General features: G+C 38.6%; 2 protein-coding genes across 2 annotated transcripts; both read right to left on the bottom strand.

Moving 5' to 3' along the window:
- Nucleotides 1-1,281: 1,281 nt before the first annotated feature.
- On the bottom strand, nt 1,282-4,638 carry cxcl19 (chemokine (C-X-C motif) ligand 19). Its single transcript, XM_028564143.1, has 3 exons — nt 4,409-4,638; nt 2,413-2,548; nt 1,282-1,674 (listed from the first exon to the last, which is right to left on the bottom strand). The coding sequence occupies exons 1-3, from the start codon at nt 4,458-4,460 to the stop codon at nt 1,545-1,547; spliced, it is 318 nt and encodes a 105-aa protein (XP_028419944.1). The 5' UTR covers nt 4,461-4,638; the 3' UTR covers nt 1,282-1,544.
- An 8,393-nt stretch (nt 4,639-13,031) lies between these two features.
- On the bottom strand, nt 13,032-17,793 carry LOC114545805 (C-X-C motif chemokine 2-like). Its single transcript, XM_028564336.1, has 4 exons — nt 17,559-17,793; nt 17,245-17,353; nt 13,945-14,025; nt 13,032-13,739 (listed from the first exon to the last, which is right to left on the bottom strand). Exons 1-4 carry the CDS (start codon nt 17,734-17,736, stop codon nt 13,628-13,630), a joined length of 480 nt encoding a protein of 159 aa, XP_028420137.1. The 5' UTR covers nt 17,737-17,793; the 3' UTR covers nt 13,032-13,627.
- Between the last annotated feature and the right edge of the window lie 1,388 nt (nt 17,794-19,181).

The raw sequence follows: 19,181 nt of genomic DNA on the forward strand, positions 1-19,181 counted from the left end.
CTGCGTGTCACGTTTCCTATCTTCTTTTACTAAATCCAACTGGTTCTTCTTTTCCTAAACCCAACCTGTCTGCTGTATATGCCGCTCAAAATGCGTATAGATAACACGCCACGTGGCTTTAGAAAGTGGCGTGTATGTTTACGCAAAGTCATGATGTCACGTTGCAGACTGCCGTCAGCTGTATGCGGCGTAGAGACAAACACGCGGATAGCTCAAAATGCATATAGATAACATGCCACTTGGCTTTAGAAAGTGGTGTGTATGTTTATGCGAAGTCATGATATTGCAAATTATGGATTTTGTATGTGCTTCTTGTTTGGATTTCATGTTTTAGTCACTGATAAAAAAAGTCCCTGCATGCATACTCAGGTATTTTCAGTTATAGAAGGTTTGCACTGAATGATCACTTTTTCATACGATACCACCTCCTCACCCACACTGAGTGGCCCAAAAGCATGTGTCTGCTGTGAAAGAATGGGAGCTACCAAAGAAAAAAGTAAAAAACACAGTGAATGTGGTATTCCTGAGTAACACCAGGGGCCTGAAGTTATCAACAGCTAATCCTACACTGAAGTTTTTTGTCATCGCCAAACACTGTCTAGTGATACGAGCAAATAAGCTGTACCTGTTTGAACAGGTACAACAAAATGTACTGGAACTAACGTCTCTGATAAAGTACACACTGATTAACTGATATCGTTATCTGGAAGTCTCCCACCATGCAGCGAACCCATAGCCAAGCTCCAATGGTTAGAGAACAATATATCATGGGAAGTGCACAAAACTCTGGCATGGCAGGCAAATGTAATCTGTATCTGGATACCACAACTGGATAAGAAAAAAACGCGGGTTAATGCAAGGTGTAAATGTAGTCTTGTTATTGTACATTTTGTTTTATGCATCTTATGTTTAAGTTTGTGCATCTTCTGTTGGCTGCAAAACGCTGTTGAAGTTTATTAAAACGCTAAGTGTTCAACAGTGTATTTCTACAAATATGTGGAGACAGGATTCACATCCAGAGCAAAGCAGGTTTGAATGGAAGACACAACACATTTTGCTTTTTAAACATATATTTGTTTTTCTTTTGTGCCTCACATTAGATATATGGATAGTGGTTTAACAAAGCAAATTATATGTTGGAGAAGCTCCACACAGTATTACATAGTATGAGAGATTTCATGCTACATTCATCTGCTACATCTTCATCTGGTCATACAACCAAACTTTCTACACAGAGTAATGATTAACATATTAGTGTCACACTTGAATGTATGAGCGCAATTAAATACCTTATGCAAGTCTTACAACTACTTCTTTAACATAATCACACACATCTGTTTTTGTGTGCTCTAACACGTAATCAATATAAGTCCAGAATCAATGTTACTTAGAAATGTTTTAGCAAATATGAACAATAACAACAGAAAAGTTATTTAAGTTACACAACTTGGGTTAAATGTTATATTATAAAGTAAAACGGCATGGCTCATAGTTGCAGAAAGACATGTTTCAACAGCTTCAATTGGAACATGTTTTGCATTGTGTCATCGATTCTTGGAAAGTGCTCCTCCTCCCTTCTGATGCAGTTGTTTCTCAAGAACAAAGTGGATAAGCTTCTTCACCCAGGAGGACCGAGGGTTCAGGCACACTTTTTCCCCATTCACCAGTCCAGCTCTGGGTCAAAAGAAAAGTACCACAATTAGGGCCAGGATTGAAAAGCAACCAAACTTCTTCATTTCTTTCTAAATATTCTATATACACAATCATCTAAATCCTGTCTCTAAGGCAAGGCAATTTCGTTTGTAAAGTTCAATATCAAGGTTATTCAAAGTGCTTTACATGAGACAATTTGTTTTAAAGAATTGTCTTTCACTTTTTATGTACAACTAACTGTTTAATTTTATATCATGTAAATGGTATCTCCCATTCATTCATTCAAACCTTTATTTAACCAGGATAAAAAACTCCTTGAGATTACAAATCTCTTTTACAAGAGTGTCCTGGCAAGTGGCAGCAGCTTGGTTTCAAATAAATACAAAGACAATAACAAACAAAACACTTTCACTAATCATATCACTCATCCCAATATTAATGATCAAAATAGTGTTTCAGATGGAAAAGCTAAATCTCTTTTATTAAACCTTTAGACCATTAGAAAACTACAAAACTTCCCAGAAACAATACCGGGGACATGAGCGCCCTGGAGCCCTGGATTTATATATTGATTTTTATATCACTGTAAATGTAATCTCTTTTGGGAGAAAATCAGCAATTTGAAGACATCACTTTGGGCTCTGGGTAATAACAGGTGATAATGGAAATAGTTGTTACTTTCTTCCTTCTAATAATATAAAATTGTTATGATTTGCGTGATTACTTTGATTATACAGTCGTTAATATGAGAGCACTTACATGACTTCTATATCCGGGCAGTGGGGCCCTTCAGGGACGAGCTTGATGCTCCTCAGATTGTCTGGAGGGATGATCCTCGACTCCACCTGAAGGCACCGGCAGTGGGTGTTGTAGTCCCTACTGATTGGCGGCATTCCTGTCGTCAGATTTTAAGCAGATAAACATATCACATCAGCTTCTCACTCATGGCAGACTTTTTCTAAATCACTTGTGAAAATAAACTTGGAACTCTGCTTAGGTTGCAGTTTTACTTGAAAGATTAGAGCATGCAGATGCTTTTTTTTTAACTTGGTCTTGAGTGTAATGAAACAGATTTTTTTTGCTATGCTAACAGCTCCCAGAAATTTAACTATCTCTGGTGTTTTGACATTATCAGCTCAACAATGATAAATGTTTTGGATAACATAGGCCGCTTTGTGTTTATGCAATCTGTTCAGCTCAATCACTGACACTGCAAAGTATGCAGGGTTTTCCAACAAATTATAGTGAAAGAAGAAACTGAGATCAGGCGTTCCCCCTCCTTTAGTAAAAAAAACGCTGCATCCTCCCCTTCCTTGTTTGATTTTAATGGGAACTTGGCATGGTCTCAGTGTGATGGTGTAACACCTGATGTGTATGTGTTCATTAATCCATGAATCAAATACTGACAAGACAACTTTCTAACTGCAGGCTTTCATCAGAACCAGCAGACTTGGTATTGTGACATTGTTACAATGGGCACTTCCCTCTTTTCTCCCCCAGTCATCTTCCTGTTCACTACAACGTACATTCTCAAGTCATGAGAAAAGGTCACTGAAGGCTGAAAAGTTTGGCGGAGTTACGGTAATATAGAGCCGTTGGTTCAACATTCCATCATAGGTAATACATAAGTGAACACCATGGCTGCATTTTGTTTTTGCCTACGTTACCTTCAGTGGTGGAATGTAGCTGCAGTAATTAAGTACAATTTTGATGTACTTTTACTTTTTTTCCATTTTCTTTTTTATAAATCTATTTTACTGCACTACATTTCAGAAGGAAATATTGTACTTTTTACTCCACTTACTCCATAGAGTTACTTAGCAGATTAAGATTGTACATACAAAACAGATTATCATATAACTAAATATATATATATATTAGTTATATTTAGAAAAATGTTAAATTGTTATTCATTATACATACCGTTCTTCTTACTTAACTAACGCATCATTAACACTTTTTAATATTATCATATATAACAATAAAACATCAAACAAGATCATTCTGCTAAATAAGTACTTTTCTTACATTTTGGCAATAATACTTACATATGTAGGCTACTTACACTTAAGTAAAATTTCCAATGCAGGACTTTTACTAATGGAGTAGTTTTACACTGTGGTTTTGCAAATTTTCCTCAACTAAAGGATCTGAGTACCTCTTCCATTTCTGGTTACGTTATTTTGGTGTGGTAATGCAACACAGGCTTTTTTAAGCTCTGCACACACTGTAAAATACAATGCAACAATAAACAATAAACAATAAGAGCAGACATGATGTTAATGTGATGGAATAGTAGCAAGTTTCAAGTCCCTGCAAGTTGTCATACCACACAGGTTTTTTTATAGTAACCTGCAAAAATACATATATAATGATTTATATTTCATGCAATACATGGTGAAATGATTGCTATGCTTCTCAAGGGAACATTCACAATACAGGAAAGTACAAGGGATTTATTCTTGCTTTAAAGTAAATCACACATTGCAGTTCCCCTTTGCCAACTGGTTTATCTAGAATAATTTACTTGCTTTAGGGCTTTGACAGCGTGTTTCACATCCTTAATTTAATTAAAATACTGTTTCCAGATTGACGATTATCTATTCTGGAATGAGTAGAACTCTGCAGGAAATTAGTATCCAGAGTTATTTACAAGCAAATTAATTACCCTTCACTTTATTCCAAATACCTAATGTTTAGTATGTTACCATTACAGAAGAATGTTAAGTCAAAAATTGTGTAGTAGTGCTCTTACCGTAAACGAGGACGGGCAGGATCACAAACATAAGCAGGATGCAGAACTTCATCTTGTTTGTGCTTGTTTACTTGTAGAAGCAGTTGCCTGTTAAATTCTTCAACTCAGACAGATATCATACAGCTGTTGTGACTGTTTATATACATTCTGATTTCCAATATTTACACATACAGCAATCATGTGCTCTTCGAGAACTTAGCCAAAACAACAACCCAGTTTGTATATATGTGTGTGTGCGCGCATGTTGGTTTCACTTTGGTGCATTCACATGTGCAGCAGAAGGTAGTCATGGGACTATGAGTTCAGGGACAGACAAGAGGCCCTAGAGGTTAAGACATGCCGTGTTTGCGGTTGACGATCAGGGAAATTATTCATACAGATAGAGTATGTTTGTCTTGATAATCAGCCAACAGATTCATATCTCTTCTGCATTAAGTATTCATCTCGGTTTGAGGATAATGATCAAAAGATACATTTCTGTAAACAAACACAGTTTGACCTGTGGCTACTGCACATATGACATATATGTGAGGTTGTGTTGTTGTCTTTTGTCCTGGGGGCTTTGTCAGACCCTGTATATACGTACAGCACAATAGAGTTACTATGTGAGTTCATCAGTGTTGTTTTTTTGGTGTTAGTATGCAGTGTTTCCCCTACACCAAAATACGAAGTCTTTTTCTCTCTTAGTTTTGCTAATTAGTCAAGAGGTTGAAATTCAACATAATTATCTGTTCATCAAGTATCAGTGACATATAATTTAATTAATGACCAAGATAGCAGCCAAAATTATCTTTTTAAATGACAAAGCACTTTCAGACATTCCTTGAGAAATATTACTCCCTTATGATTAAAGGCATGTGTCTTTGTCAGACGTTGGGGTCATAAATGTGGGATAAAAGTGGTGTGAAGCCTCAAGGCCACATGACTGTAAGAAATTAAATGGCGTATTACAGTATGACTTGGCAAAATTGCCCTCTTTTGAAAAACAACCTTGAGGGGACTTTTTAAAGGAGGGGGATTTTACAACCACAAGCACAGAATGACTACAATATTGCATTACACTATACATTAGGGAATTAATTAAAAGTGTAAATACTGCAATACCTATGACAATGTGAAGTCATTTTCCATTTTTTTCTGCTCTTATAACTGTTAACTGATCCAGGACAGTACTTGAATCCTAAGAAGCTGTCATGAGCAAACATTGAATAGAAAACCTGTAAGCAGTATTTGTAATATTTCTAATAGTTCTGTTCTAATTTACAAGCTTGTTTTTGTCTACTGATAACATGTGACTTTGTTACTTATGTTGATTACAGGCCACAGTAAAGCAAGAGAATAGAGGGCTGTGGGGGCTGTACAGAAACCTGTTTATCAGCAGATACATTTTATCATTGTTATTGCAATAATATTGCAACAGAGTCAGTGATGATTTTCCGAGAAAGACAAACAGAACCTGCATTCCCACAGTAACACATATTTAAATATATATATATATATCAGGGCTCTCAAGTCTCACGCATTTCAACCCGTTCACACGCTCACACGCCACACCTTGTATGGCGAGTGGATTGTGTCATTCAAAGGATAACCAGGAGATATGGCGAGTGGATAGTGCCACGTATAACCTACCGAAGGAGACTGTCGTGTGACTCTAACGTGTGGATTGACTACACCGTCGCCAGTGTACATCGTAGTTGATAAGAACGCCGCCACACCTAGCGTCGTCGCCAGACGTGCCCCAAAAAGAAATTTGATTGAGTGAATTCAAGTTCAATATACAGTAAGCCTATAGCCTATATGTTTAAATGTATTTCAATTCATTCAATATATGTTCCAGGCTCTTTATCCATTATACAAGTTGCTCTAAAAGTAGCCTACTGACAGTATAAAAATAATACGATGAATTAAATTGTAGTATCTCATCAGCTTATGTGACCTGCGCATTGTTGGAAGAATGCGTAACTCTAACATTGATTGAACATCGGCGCCATCTACTGGATCATTGGCACTAATTGCCTTACTGTTTATAAGCTTCATAGATCTATTTACATGTAACTTTATGTACGTATGTGTATGTATGCATGTATACACTTTATTATATACAACTTATATATGTAGCCTACATAGTAGTAAAACATTCATGTTTAACGTTACCTTGTTTATCTTTGTTTTTAGCCATAACGTTATGTCTGTTTCTGTGTTGAAAGCAACACCTAGCCAGACTCAAATGCCCTTGTGTTTACACTTACATGGCCACTAAAGCAGTTTCTGATAAAAATCCGAAATATACTGTAAGTTCTTTATTTAGTATCTTTGCAGAGACCCCCAATTAAAAAAAATTCGATTTGAGTCAAAGGCACCACGGTCTCGCTGTGTGGGCTGGCTCTCTGTTCTTTATCTAGCTAGTTGGCCTAGCTAAGACCAGCCAAATCACTGACTTATTTATTATGTAATGGGTAAATGTCAATCAAGCACCTTCATATTTGTTTTATGTTGAATACCCTTAATAGTTAACTTGTTTGTATTTTTTGAGTGAACTGACGTTCATTTTGGGTAACAAGTTGACGCAACTATCCCCAAGGCTGCAAGCTCCCCAGCTATATAAGCTGTTATTTTTATGATTTTGATCATATATCTTGTGACTATACCTTCGTTACGGTCCTAAGGCATAAGACAGTTGATGATTGTTGTTGATTTTGGTTAAATATGCCAAATTGCTATTTTATTTATGATTTTTGTTCAAACGGCATCTGTCTCTTATTGCCATGGAGACATTTCGAGTGTTCATTAATACTTTTTTTATAAGCATGATGATATTATTAGCCACACATTATGAGTAACACATAAGAACCAGAAAGTAAGCAAAAGAACACTAACAAAATGTGAATCTGTGACTCTATGAATCTATAACAAATAGATAGAAGGAGCAGGTACCCTCCCCATCGTCGCCAAACCGTGTGGAATTTTGAATTGATTTAATAGGGATTGCAGACGAGAGACCAGCGGCGACTAGGCGGCGAGTGCATGTACAAACATTTTCCGGCGGCGACGTGGCGACGGCGTATGTTTAGAATTCCCATCAAATTTACACCTACTAAAGACGTCTAAACTAAGTACGTCGCCTTACAAACGTGTGAAACAGACGTCTTCACTATCTAAAGACGTCTGAACTATGTACGTCGTCAGGGGGACTTTTCCCCTAATATTGAACTAGAGTATTTGTTATAGATTCATAGTCATTGTTTAGATTGACATTTTGTTAGTGTTCTTTTGCTTACTTTCTGGTTCTTATGTGTTACTCATAATGTGTGGCTAATAATATCATCATGCTTATAAAAAAAGTATTAATGAACACTCGAAATGTCTCCATGGCAATAAGAGACAGATGCCGTTTGAACAAAAATCATAAATAAAATAGCAATTTGGCATATTTAACCAAAATCAACAACAATCATCAACTGTCTTATGCCTCCTTAGGACCGTAACGAAGGTATAGTCACAAGATATATGATCAAAATCATAAAAATAACAGCTTATATAGCTGGGGAGCTTGCAGCCTTGGAGATAGTTGCGTCAACTTGTTACCCAAAATGAACGTCAGTTCACTCAAAAAATACAAACAAATTAATTATTAAGGGTATTCAACATAAAACAAATATGAAGGTGCTTGATTGACATTTACCCATTACATAATAAATAAGTCAGTGATTTGGCTGGTCTTAGCTAGGCCAACTAGCTAGATAAAGAACAGAGAGCCAGCCCACACAGCGAGACCGTGGTGCCTTTGACTCAAATCGAATTTTTTTTAATTGGGGGTCTCTGCAAAGATACTAAATAAAGAACTTACAGTATATTTCGGATTTTTATCAGAAACTGCTTTAGTGGCCATGTAAGTTTAAACACAAGGGCATTTGAGTCTGGCTAGGTGTTGCTTTCAACACAGAAACAGACATAACGTTATGGCTAAAAACAAAGATAAACAAGGTAACGTTAAACATGAACGTTTCACTACTATAGGCTACATATAGAAGTTGTATATAATAAAGTGTATACATGCATACATACACATACGTACATAAAGTTACATGTAAATAGATCTATGAAGCTTATAAACAGTAAGGCAATTAGTGCCAATGATCCAGTAGATGGCGCCGATGTTCAATCAATGTTAGAGTTACGCATTCTTCCAACAATGCGCAGGTCACATAAGCTGATGAGATACTACAATTTAATTCATCGTATTATTTTTATACTGTCAGTAGGCTACTTTTAGAGCAACTTGTATAATGGATAAAGGGCCTGGAACATATATTGAATGAATTGAAATACATTTAAACATATAGGCTATAGGCTCACTGTATATTGAACTTGAATTCACTCAATAAATTTTTTTTTTGGGGGGGGGGGGGGGGGCGTCTGGCGACGACGCTAGGTGTGGCGGCGTTCTTATCAACTACGATGTACACTGGCGACGGTGTAGTCAATCCACACGTTAGAGTCACACGACAGTCTCCTTCGGTAGGTTATCCGTGGCACTATCCACTCGCCATACACCTTGTACTTCTCACGCAGAGAAATTACCAGGATAACGCCCACCAAGTTGCGCCGCTATTTTTAACAGTGGAACAGGTAGAGGAATCAAGGGGGTAAGCTTCGCTTCAGAACTCGAGCCATCATGGCGCCATTTTGTTGGTAACTGGCCATCACCTCCTGTTAGCATTCCGCTGACCGCCATTTTTTTTTTACGTCACCTGACTGCGAATAACTTTACATCTGAAGCGTTGAAAGACTCTATTTGTCCGTTGTTTAGTTCCAAAGAAACACGACAATGTATAAAAGGCTCCATTACCTTGAACCTCACGTTATGGCTCCGTAGCAGACGTTTTTGTAAAAATAGGCTAACGATTGTGTCATAACCAAGTGACTTACTGTCGCATAGTAGAGGAATTACGGTATAGTACAGGAGAAGCTCGCAAGCAGTTTCGACTTACATGAGATGTTTAGGTTTAATTACTAATGTTAACTAGCATGTTAGTGATCAATAATTAGCCTGTGCCCATGTTATCTCCTTACATACACCTACAGTCTCCGTCTCTGTAAGATTGGGAATGATTGAGATTTCTCTTGGCACAGCTACCAGAAGACTTACAACTTTCAGACACGTTGCTCACGTCACATTCTCTCAGTTGGAGGCTGCGCAGTAAAGCTGGCCATCACCGGAAAAGTGCTTCTAATAGCCTTCACTGGTCTCCGTCCAGAGCAACGGGGTCTATTGGTCCATTATATACTGTCTATGAGAGGAATCAAGTGAGTTCCCCATAGAGTTCAGAACGCCCTGCCACCATCCGCGGCGCTACCATTGGTCATTTTAGGTTCGGGCCCGCCCATTTTGACCCATCTAGCAGTTCATCCAATAAGCAGCCTGAGGAAAGCTTTGAGTGAAAGCTTCTCAGCCAATCAGCGGCTTCTACCCGCCTGCCCACAGGCTGCGTCGTCACCAGCAAGTGATCCAATGAAATGAATGACGTTTGTGCGCAAGCTTTTCAAGCAAGCTCAATGAGACAGACACAGAGTGTAGCTATTAGCTAGCTAATATGAAACGCAAAGCGAAGCAAAGCAGCTTGTTTTTATCTAAATTCAGCAAGAAACACTCCAAGGAGCAGGAGGAGGACATTTTAAGTAACGCGGTTACAAGTGACGATTTACCATCCTGCTCGGCCGCCCTCTCCCCATCAAGTCCTCCCGTAGCCACACTGTCACACCAGCAAGGCAAGTAGTGTCTTAACGTTATTAGTGTCTGGCTGTCTGAATGTAGGGGGAACCTGAATACATTTGGCTTATTTTAATTGGCCCGTCCAGTTTTCTGGAGGCCCACCTACAATCAAAATCTTGGCGCCGCTAGTGCCTGCCACGCACAAGCTGAGTGAGTGCGGATTTCAAGTTGCGGCTTTCGTCGCTGTTTGTGACTTTGCCTGAGATTGAGTGACAAGTGTACTCGGTGTACTCATTGGGTGTACTCGCCCTGTTGTTTATCTGGTTGCCATGACTTGGCGGGTGATAACATCCTGTCACTGTTCCAGTTGAGGGGAGAGAGAGCGGATGACAGCTTGAGTTCAGTAGAGCACACGGCTCTGTAGAGTCGTGGAATTATGACTTTATATACTAAATGTACATAGGAACAGGAAACCCTGATGTGTGTCTGCCCTATTTCTGATACTGTGGCGGCAGAAATCAACATAAAGGAAACACTGGGTAGCTTTTATTATTATTATTATTATTAATATTATTATTATTATAGTTATGTTGAATCGGCTGCAGGGCTACTCTGACAGTTTTATATTATATATACATAATAATTTGGAATATTTTTAGTTTTTTCTTTCCTTTTATTTTTACTGCACAACCTCCTGGGCTCCATTGTGAAAACCTTTGGCCTAGGCTATTTCATTATATTGTATGCAGACAATTGATAGTATTAATTATTCCGCACACACACACACACAAAGACATACTGAATTAATAAAAATAAAAATTATTTGTACGAATTTATGTAGGGCTGCTCCCTCTTAGTGGATTAGTCAACTAATCGGTGGTTTTGGTCTTAGTCAACTTAGATCTCTTTAGTCCATTAGTCATGTTTGATGCTTTTTTCATGCTGAATGACTTATTTCCAAGAAACGTACGAGCACATCTCTAGTAAACACAAGAATTAAGGGTTGACATTTTACCTAAGAGATATCACCGTGAAACCTACTTTGATAACTTTCATTAAGGCAATTTTTTGTTGTATTACACGTTTTCTGAAATGTTGTGTTTAAATATGCAAAGGAGGCGTTATCTTATTCAATATATGCATCATTTTGCATGACTCTTTGCAGAGAAACTCAGATTTACAGATCTGTCGATTAAATCAACTAATCAATTAGTCGATACAATTGAATGAGTGTTAGTCGACTAAGAATGTCTTCAATCGAACACAGGCCTACATTTATGTCATTTATCAGATCAGACTCCGTCCCCACCCAAACCCCTGCCGCCAAAATCTCACTCTGAACTCTGTTCAAAACTTGAGAGCCCTGATATATTCTTAGCCATTCTAGCAGCATGGCTCTATGAATAGTGGTGTTGGTCAGTCGGTCCCCCACTTTGGTCCAACAGAATTACAGCCACTAGAGCGAGTCCCACAATGAGCTTTCCTTATGTGCCATTTCTGTGTCTGTAGCTATTGAGGAGAAGAGAAGGGGGGGCAAGGTGGAGGGTGTGGCCTTGACCAACTGCCACTTTGCTCATTTGAAAGTCATGATGTCTCTCTCTCATGGGTGGGCCAAATTCTCTGGGCGGGCAAAGCAGAGAAAGGGGAGGTAACCTTGCTCCTTATGACCTCATAAGGAGCAAGATTCCAGATCGGCCCATCTGAGCTTTCATTTTCTCAAAGGCAGAGCAGGATACCCAGGGCTCGGTTTACACCTATCACCATTTCTAGCCACTGGGGGACTGTAGGCAGGCTGGGAGAACTCATATCAATATTAAAAAACCTCATAAAGTGAAATTTTCATGCCATAAGATAGTGAACATGGTTAACATTATACCTGCTTAACATCAGCATGTTAGCACACAGATATAGCTGTAGACTCGGTCTTGTTTAGGTTCTGGCTCCATCCTTTAGTTTTAAAATGGTGCTTTCTATACGTTTTTTGATTACTGACCATATACACTTGCACCTTAGTCTGTTTGCATAATTACACCTTGCAGTTTATGTTGCAAATACTGATAACAATGAGTGCATCTAGAGGAGGAAGTTGCTAATATGTCACTAGCTACTTTGAACTGGAAACTGGCCGTTTCAAAAGAAAATTCCAAAATGTTAGTTTTATTTTACATGTCAAAAGTGTTAAGAAATCTCTAAAAGACGTGTTCGTTCTGATTTCTGGAGGAAGGAGGAGAGACTGGGGTCGAATTGAAAGTTAAGCAAAAGGTTTAATGAAACTGCATGAAAACGACAAGACAAAACACAATTAAACATAAAACATGAAAACACTGCAGCTGACAGCGGACTGATCTCATGCTTCTCCTTGCGGAGTTACAGAAGATCAGTCATGTGACATGACAAACAATACGCTGTAAACAGCGGACTTCAACGTGCTTCCCCTGTCGGGGTCACAGATCGAAGTGCCGAATCTTTCTCCTGCTCCCACATTTATTCCTGTCTCTCAGGATAAGAACACACCTCTGAATTTCAGGTCTACCCCAGGTCACAGACTAAGGTTGATTATCATGGAAGTGTTGATCCCACAGTAATATGCATTTCCTTTGTTCTAATCACGGCTAGCTCAACAGTTACTTTTCCTGTGGGGACAATGAGTCTCCTACAGTATGCTAAATAACAGCAATGACCTAAACAATTCTTTAGAAGCTACAGAAGGTGTGAGCCAGACCAATGCTAATCACTGTAGTTATTTGATTAGATCGAGCAAGTACATTGTTTTCAAAACACAGTCCGGGTTTTAACTTTTTAACTTCAACAAAAGTCAGTATTGTACATTATGATTTCAGCCTGAAAAAAAAAAACTGGGCACAGAGTATAGTATGAATAAATACACATTTGTTTGTAATAAAAAAAATAGAAAGAAATAGCTTCAAATTACAAAAACAAATAATGCTTTAACATATAAATGGAAAACAAAAAAAGTTTACTTTACCACCATTTCTTTCATGACTGACCTTCACATTATTATCTGCCAGCTTGAATTACAACATGAACAAGTCTTTTACAAAATATTGAAAGATGATAATTTACTTCTAAAATCACAGTAGTGTGGACACATACAATACAATTAGTAGTAGTTAAAAAACAAACACATTAACCGTGGATCAAATCTTAAGGCAGGTGTTTTAGGGTGGAAATACAATAGTCTTATCAGCATACTTAAATCACACTTCATACATGCATCTGTTTACCCGGAAGAATATTCTGGTTTCACAAACTGTCTACTAAATGTGCCCATCCTCAGTTATGGCTGCTGGAGTATTAACTTTTAGCTTCCAGTAACCAACACTCAAAACAAATGAAGTGAAACTATTTCACTTGTTTCAGCAAATGCCTGGGTTTGATTTTGTAGAAACAATCAGGAACTAACAGCAACCATACCCTTACTTTGGGAAGGTGTACAAATTAGATACCTCTGTTTAATTGCAACGATGATAAACACATTTGCATTATGATGATGCTGGCGTTGCTGTAGCTGACACTGTAGCTGACACTGTGGCTGATACTGTGGTTGTTTTGGGGCTGGTGATATTCTTCTTTGCAGCACGGACCACCATCTGCCTGTAAAGAAAGCATATCATGTTCAACCTTTGACATTTTAATCATCTGAAACAGTGGTTTCCAGCTTTTTTGAATTGTGACCCCTTAAATGTAAGTAATGTCTACTTGTCTCTTCTCTCTCATCTAATTACATACATATTAGTTTACATTGTGTTGAAACGATGGCTAATAAAAGCACACCATAGAAAAAAAGCTTTGGACTTACATTTTTATTGTCTGCATGACTGCTTGGATGAAAGGTGAACTGTGGTCAAGACACCGTAAGGTTTTATCTTTCAGTACGGCACTGTAGGAGAAAGAAAAAGCTATAAAAGGTCCCATGGCATGAAAATTTCAGTTTATGAGGTTTTTTAACATTAATATGCGTTCCTCCAGCTTGCCTATGGTCCCCCAGTGGCTAGAAATGGTGATAGGTGTAAACCAAGCCCTGGGTATCCTGCTCTGCCTTTGAGAAAATGAAAGCTCAGATGGGCCGATCTGGAATCTTACTTCCCCTTTCTCTGCTTTGCCCATCCAGAGAATTTGGCCCACCCATGAGAGAGAGACATCATGGCTTTCAAATGAGCAAAGCGGCATATGTATGACACGCCAATCCGTATGCCATTTTGGCGTGTTATCAAGACGCATAATCGCTTTTTAGCGTGTTTATCAACGCAATTCTCCTGCCACTTACGGGGCTGGTTCTAGCGAGATTGAGTTTTGCGCACCCCCCATCTCACATTGCCAGATCTCCACAGTTCTGTTTCACCGATATAGTAGGAATGTATGTTCATTTTGTTTCACTTTCTAGCTTCCATGTAAGTTAGATGGCACCAACATTTCATGTAATCATAACTGGTCTGGCAACCCAAAGGCCAGTGTTTTGTTTCCAAATTTGTGTGCATGGTGACTTATGATGGGGGGGGGTCTGGAGGTCCACCCCCTGAAAATTTTGAGCATAAACTTAATTTCCTGCATTCTGGTGAATTTTTATGCACTTATTTTATTTATTTTTATACCTTTTTCTGAATAAATTTATGCTGGAAATATCTTTATCTAAAGCAAAACATAGATTACAATCCAAATATAAAAACATAATGGAATATATTGCAGTAAGGCTCTCAGGCATTCTGTATTGCTTTCATCTATTTATTCTTCTTTGGATCGATGTTTCTAATTATATCTGAGTCAGCACACATGTAGCCTAGCATCATTTACTCTTCCCACTTTTGCTTCTTTTGTTGAGGAAGTAACCACCTTAAATGTGCATATTAAAATTATTCACCTGAATGATACATTCATTAATTTTAATGAATTAATAAACCCCTGGACTGTAATATTTCAGATGTGTTTGAGCAAGATTTCTGCTCATGTTCAAAACTTTGTGCACATTCAAAATACAGTATATCTCAACTGTGTTCTCTGAGGTTTGGAGAGTCATGATATTTTGAGAAAAATAAAGTGATAATACAATTGGCTATTACAAGAATAAAGTCACTATATTTCAGAAAATAATCCACCTGCACCATAATCTGCTGTGCATTACGTGATTGCTCTGCTGAGACGGTAGATCTCAGACCTCCTGACAGACTCAGAGCCCCATTTGGGTCTCTGGTTTCTGAATGAGACAGTTTAGGGAAATGGCCGTATGCTGCTCTACATCGGATGTGGAAACACAAAACTACGCAGAAATAGGGACACATCTGCCGCAGCATGCCCACAGCAGAGCGCGTCCATTATAAACCTGAAGATGCACAGACCAGGGAAGGCGCGCTGCAGCAGCTCCGTGTCTGTCCCGCTGCTCGTCTCTATTTTTACAGCGAGAGTGGACAGTAAGCGACTTCAGAGCTCTGTGTGTTTGAGTCTGAACCGTAGACTGGAAGTGTCGTGTAATGAAAGGTTGACCAGTAAACGTGTGGCTGAGGGGGCGCCCTATGATGATCATTCTAATTCTATTATTAATGGGAAGTAGACCTAAGGGCGACACGGCGCCCCACGCATTTGACACCCTAGGCAATCGCCTAGGTCGCTTATGGCAATCACCGGTCCTGGTCATTGACCTACATTAACAGTGAATTTTCGCCGCAGCAAGTAGTATAAAGGGACGTAAGTCCGCGGATGGCTAAAACACAGGACTTTCACCCAGGAGAGCCGGGATCACGTCCGCGTGTGGCGATTTTCAGCTGTTTTTTTTTTTTTTTTTTAAGCCTCCCCCAATGTTTCTTTTCCTAAACCCAACCTTTTTTTTTTACACGCGTGTGATGTTCTGGCGATAGCACGTCACGCCACGTGGTGTGTGTCAGTACCCGATCCGTTCCACCTGCACAATCCGTTCTGCGCATGCGCAAGATGTTCATGCATGCGCAGATGATAATACCTTTACAACCTGCCCGATCTGTTCCACGCTAGCCTCCACCCAAGCTAACGTTAGTTGTTAGTTTATCTAACAGCTAATTCGGCTAACCACTAGCCGACAAATAACGCATGCGCAGAACGGATCGTGCAGGCAGAACGGACAGCTAGATTCAGTCTAAAATAACGTTAAGTCAAACATAATGGGAAAAGCAGCCTACAGCAAAATTAAGACTTTACAGTAACAATAAAGACAAGTATTGAGTGATTGTATTTTAAATGAGCACAAGTAAAGTAGAACTGACGTAACAGCTGTTATATATGTTAACGTTTGTTTTGAAGTTTTATTTTGAGGGTCTTTTAAAAGTTTGCATGCTGTCTCAGCTAGCGGTTAGCCAAATTAGCTGTTAGCTAAACTAACGTTAGCTTAACTGTGGAGGCTGACAGACGGCAGACCGCTACAATCAGCTAGCGGTTAGCCAAATGAACTGTTAGCTAAAGTAACGTTAGCTTCCCAGTGGAGGCTAACGGCAGACCGCTATAATCACCTAGCGGTCCGCCCGAATTAGCTATTAGCTAAACTAACGTGAATTAGCTATTAGCTAAACTAACGTTAGCTTCCCGGTGGAGGCTAGTGTGGGAACAGATCGGGTAGTGTCGTAAATCATCGTACCACAGTACATGCGCAGAACGGATTGTGCAGTTGGAACGGATCGGGTACCGACAGTGTGTATGTTTACATCCGCTGTACACAGCATTTGGCTTTAGGAAAGTGGCGTGTATGTTTACGCAAAGTCATGATGCCATGTGGGACTGGCTCTACTGGCTGTAATTCTGCACCAACACTGAATTTTAGGAAAGAGACTTCAGATACAGTATTACGGGACCACTAAGGCTTATATAAAAGAGACTTCAGATACAGTATTAGGGGACCACTAAGGTCTATATAAAAGAGACTTCAGATACAGTATAAGGGGACCACTAAGGCCTATATAAAAGCATCCAAAGAGCACCATATCATGGGACGTTTTCAATACAGTAAAACAACCACTCTATAAAAGCATCAACACACCACAAATTACAGGGACGTTTAATTGGAAAATCAACATTAAAATTACTGAAAAATAAAAAAAACTGAAAAATAAAAAAACTACATGTTACTGCAGACACTTACATGACTTCTTTTTTGTTGCAGTATGGACGAGGCGGATACTCCTTGACATCAGCGATGAGAGAGGGGTCAACAGACTTGCTTCTTTTTATACACTGGCAATGCAAGATAGCTGGAAAAATTGAAACAGTTTGACAGTCTCAGTTTAAATAATCTATGTAAAAGCAACAGTTTCACCTCATGTTTTCTGATATGTTAGGCCCAGCAAAAGACACAGAGGGAGAGGTTTTCAGTCAAGGTTTAGCTCATTTAAAGCCATATAAATGCAGAAATACAGCAAAAAAGCTTTCCACAATCCTATAAATTAACACACTTACCCATTGAAGTGTAAGTGATACAGCAGGCCAGGACAATGATGCACTGGATTGAAGTATTCATCCTCGTCTTAAATGATGCAGACTCCTTGTATCTCACAAACTGAAGCAAAGCCTTTCGCTTTTGCAGTCCTCTACTCAGATTTGAAGAGTCCTCCAGTGCTGATACTGTGAGACCCATGTTTTCTGCAACTTCCTTTTATACTCTCAGTTAAAGTAAACAGTTTTCCTAAGAAATGGGTTTGCAGGCCCCCTCACCCCCTTTTCCCCACTCTGATACTCAAGCTTTTTTAATACATCCTTTTAAAGACTTCCTGTGCGTCAATGAACATGTTGAGTCATATTTACCCTTAAGGGTGGCATCTGGTTTATCAATGCTGCAATTTGACATGATTTGAACTCTCACTCCGAAATGCCATCTCTTATGAGTCACTTTTGCATAAAAATGATTGCTACTGCAGAGCTGTTGTCAGATCCTTCTCTGGTCACCTGTATATTTGTTCAGGATTTCTCTACTATACATGGTTATTATAATATATAACTGTTATCTCATGTCTAGACAATAAAGCACTGAATTCCCCACTGCTTACTGGTGGTGTAAAATATTTATATTGGCACTCAGTTTAGAGCACACAGCTGCTGATAGAAGATGGATGTAAATGACCTGCATGAATATTCACGCCTCCAAAAATGAAAAATAAGGGAAGCTTTTTCAGACCCCATCTTTGGACAGATATCTTTCTTTCTCCCTTGGAACTCAAAATGTTTACAACAGGGATTATTTTAAATCCAAGTTGAACTCGTCTCTTAGAAGGGATCAGGCATTTTCCTACGGTACTTTTATTGTAATTACCTTTTTATATTCATTTGTCATTTGTCTATATGTATGTATTATGCTTTCACACTATATAACATCCTTCTTTTATTTAAAAATCTGTCCCTTTAAAATAAATATAAACACACATTTCTATTTCGAAATATATGGAGGTAACAAGATGTGGGTTATATCTAGCAATAGTTCATAATGAATTCTATTATAATATGTTACCATCTCGCCCATTTGTTTTAAAAATCTAAACTTTCTGGAGCTTTTGACCACATTTTATGGTCTTTCTCATCTGATGGAGTTTGCTCAGTTGTCATGAAGATACCACAGTTGTCATCACATTACCTTGGAATGGAGTTTTGGTCACGTGATAACAGGTGATCATATATGGGGACCCCTGTTGACAGCTGAGCAAATTCCATCTGCTGAGGAAGACTGCAAAATGTGATGGAAAGCACTGGAAAAAGTGAGTAAATGGACCTTGGGTAAAGATATTCTTTTTGTCTAACTAATATACATTTTTAACATTGCATTGCTAAATGGCTTGTGGCCATTCATCTTAACAGTACTCTGGACATGGAAATTATTGTTGTTCAATGAGTATTAAAAAAATGGAAATTAATTAATAAATACAAATTTGTCTGAATAGCATATGTGTTTTCACAATTTAAAAGGAACCATGAATTGAGATAGAAAGGGAGTTTTTCCTCGCCACTGTCGCAATAGCTACTGCTAATGCTTGCTCTTGAGGGAATTAATGTAATTGTTGGGGCTTTGTAAATTATAGAGTGTGGTCTAGA

Source organism: Perca flavescens, chromosome 19 (assembly GCF_004354835.1).
Source record: "Perca flavescens isolate YP-PL-M2 chromosome 19, PFLA_1.0, whole genome shotgun sequence".
NCBI lineage: Eukaryota > Metazoa > Chordata > Actinopteri > Perciformes > Percidae > Perca > Perca flavescens.

Excerpts from the sequence above, each read along its gene's own strand:
- cxcl19 (XM_028564143.1), bottom strand. The coding sequence starts at position 4,460 with ATGAAGTTCTGCATCCTGCTTATGTTTGTGATCCTGCCCGTCCTCGTT. Across the intron at positions 2,549-4,408 it reads CCTGCCCGTCCTCGTTTACG|GAATGCCGCCAATCAGTAGG; the intron begins GTAAGAGCACTA and ends ATCTGACGACAG. Across the intron at positions 1,675-2,412 it reads TGCCCGGATATAGAAGTCAT|AGCTGGACTGGTGAATGGGG; the intron begins GTAAGTGCTCTC and ends CTTTTGACCCAG.
- LOC114545805 (XM_028564336.1), bottom strand. The coding sequence starts at position 17,736 with ATGGGTCTCACAGTATCAGCACTGGAGGACTCTTCAAATCTGAGTAGA. Across the intron at positions 14,026-17,244 it reads TGCAACAAAAAAGAAGTCAT|TGCCGTACTGAAAGATAAAA; the intron begins GTAAGTGTCTGC and ends TTTCTCCTACAG. Across the intron at positions 13,740-13,944 it reads GTCATGCAGACAATAAAAAT|GCAGATGGTGGTCCGTGCTG; the intron begins GTAAGTCCAAAG and ends CTTTCTTTACAG.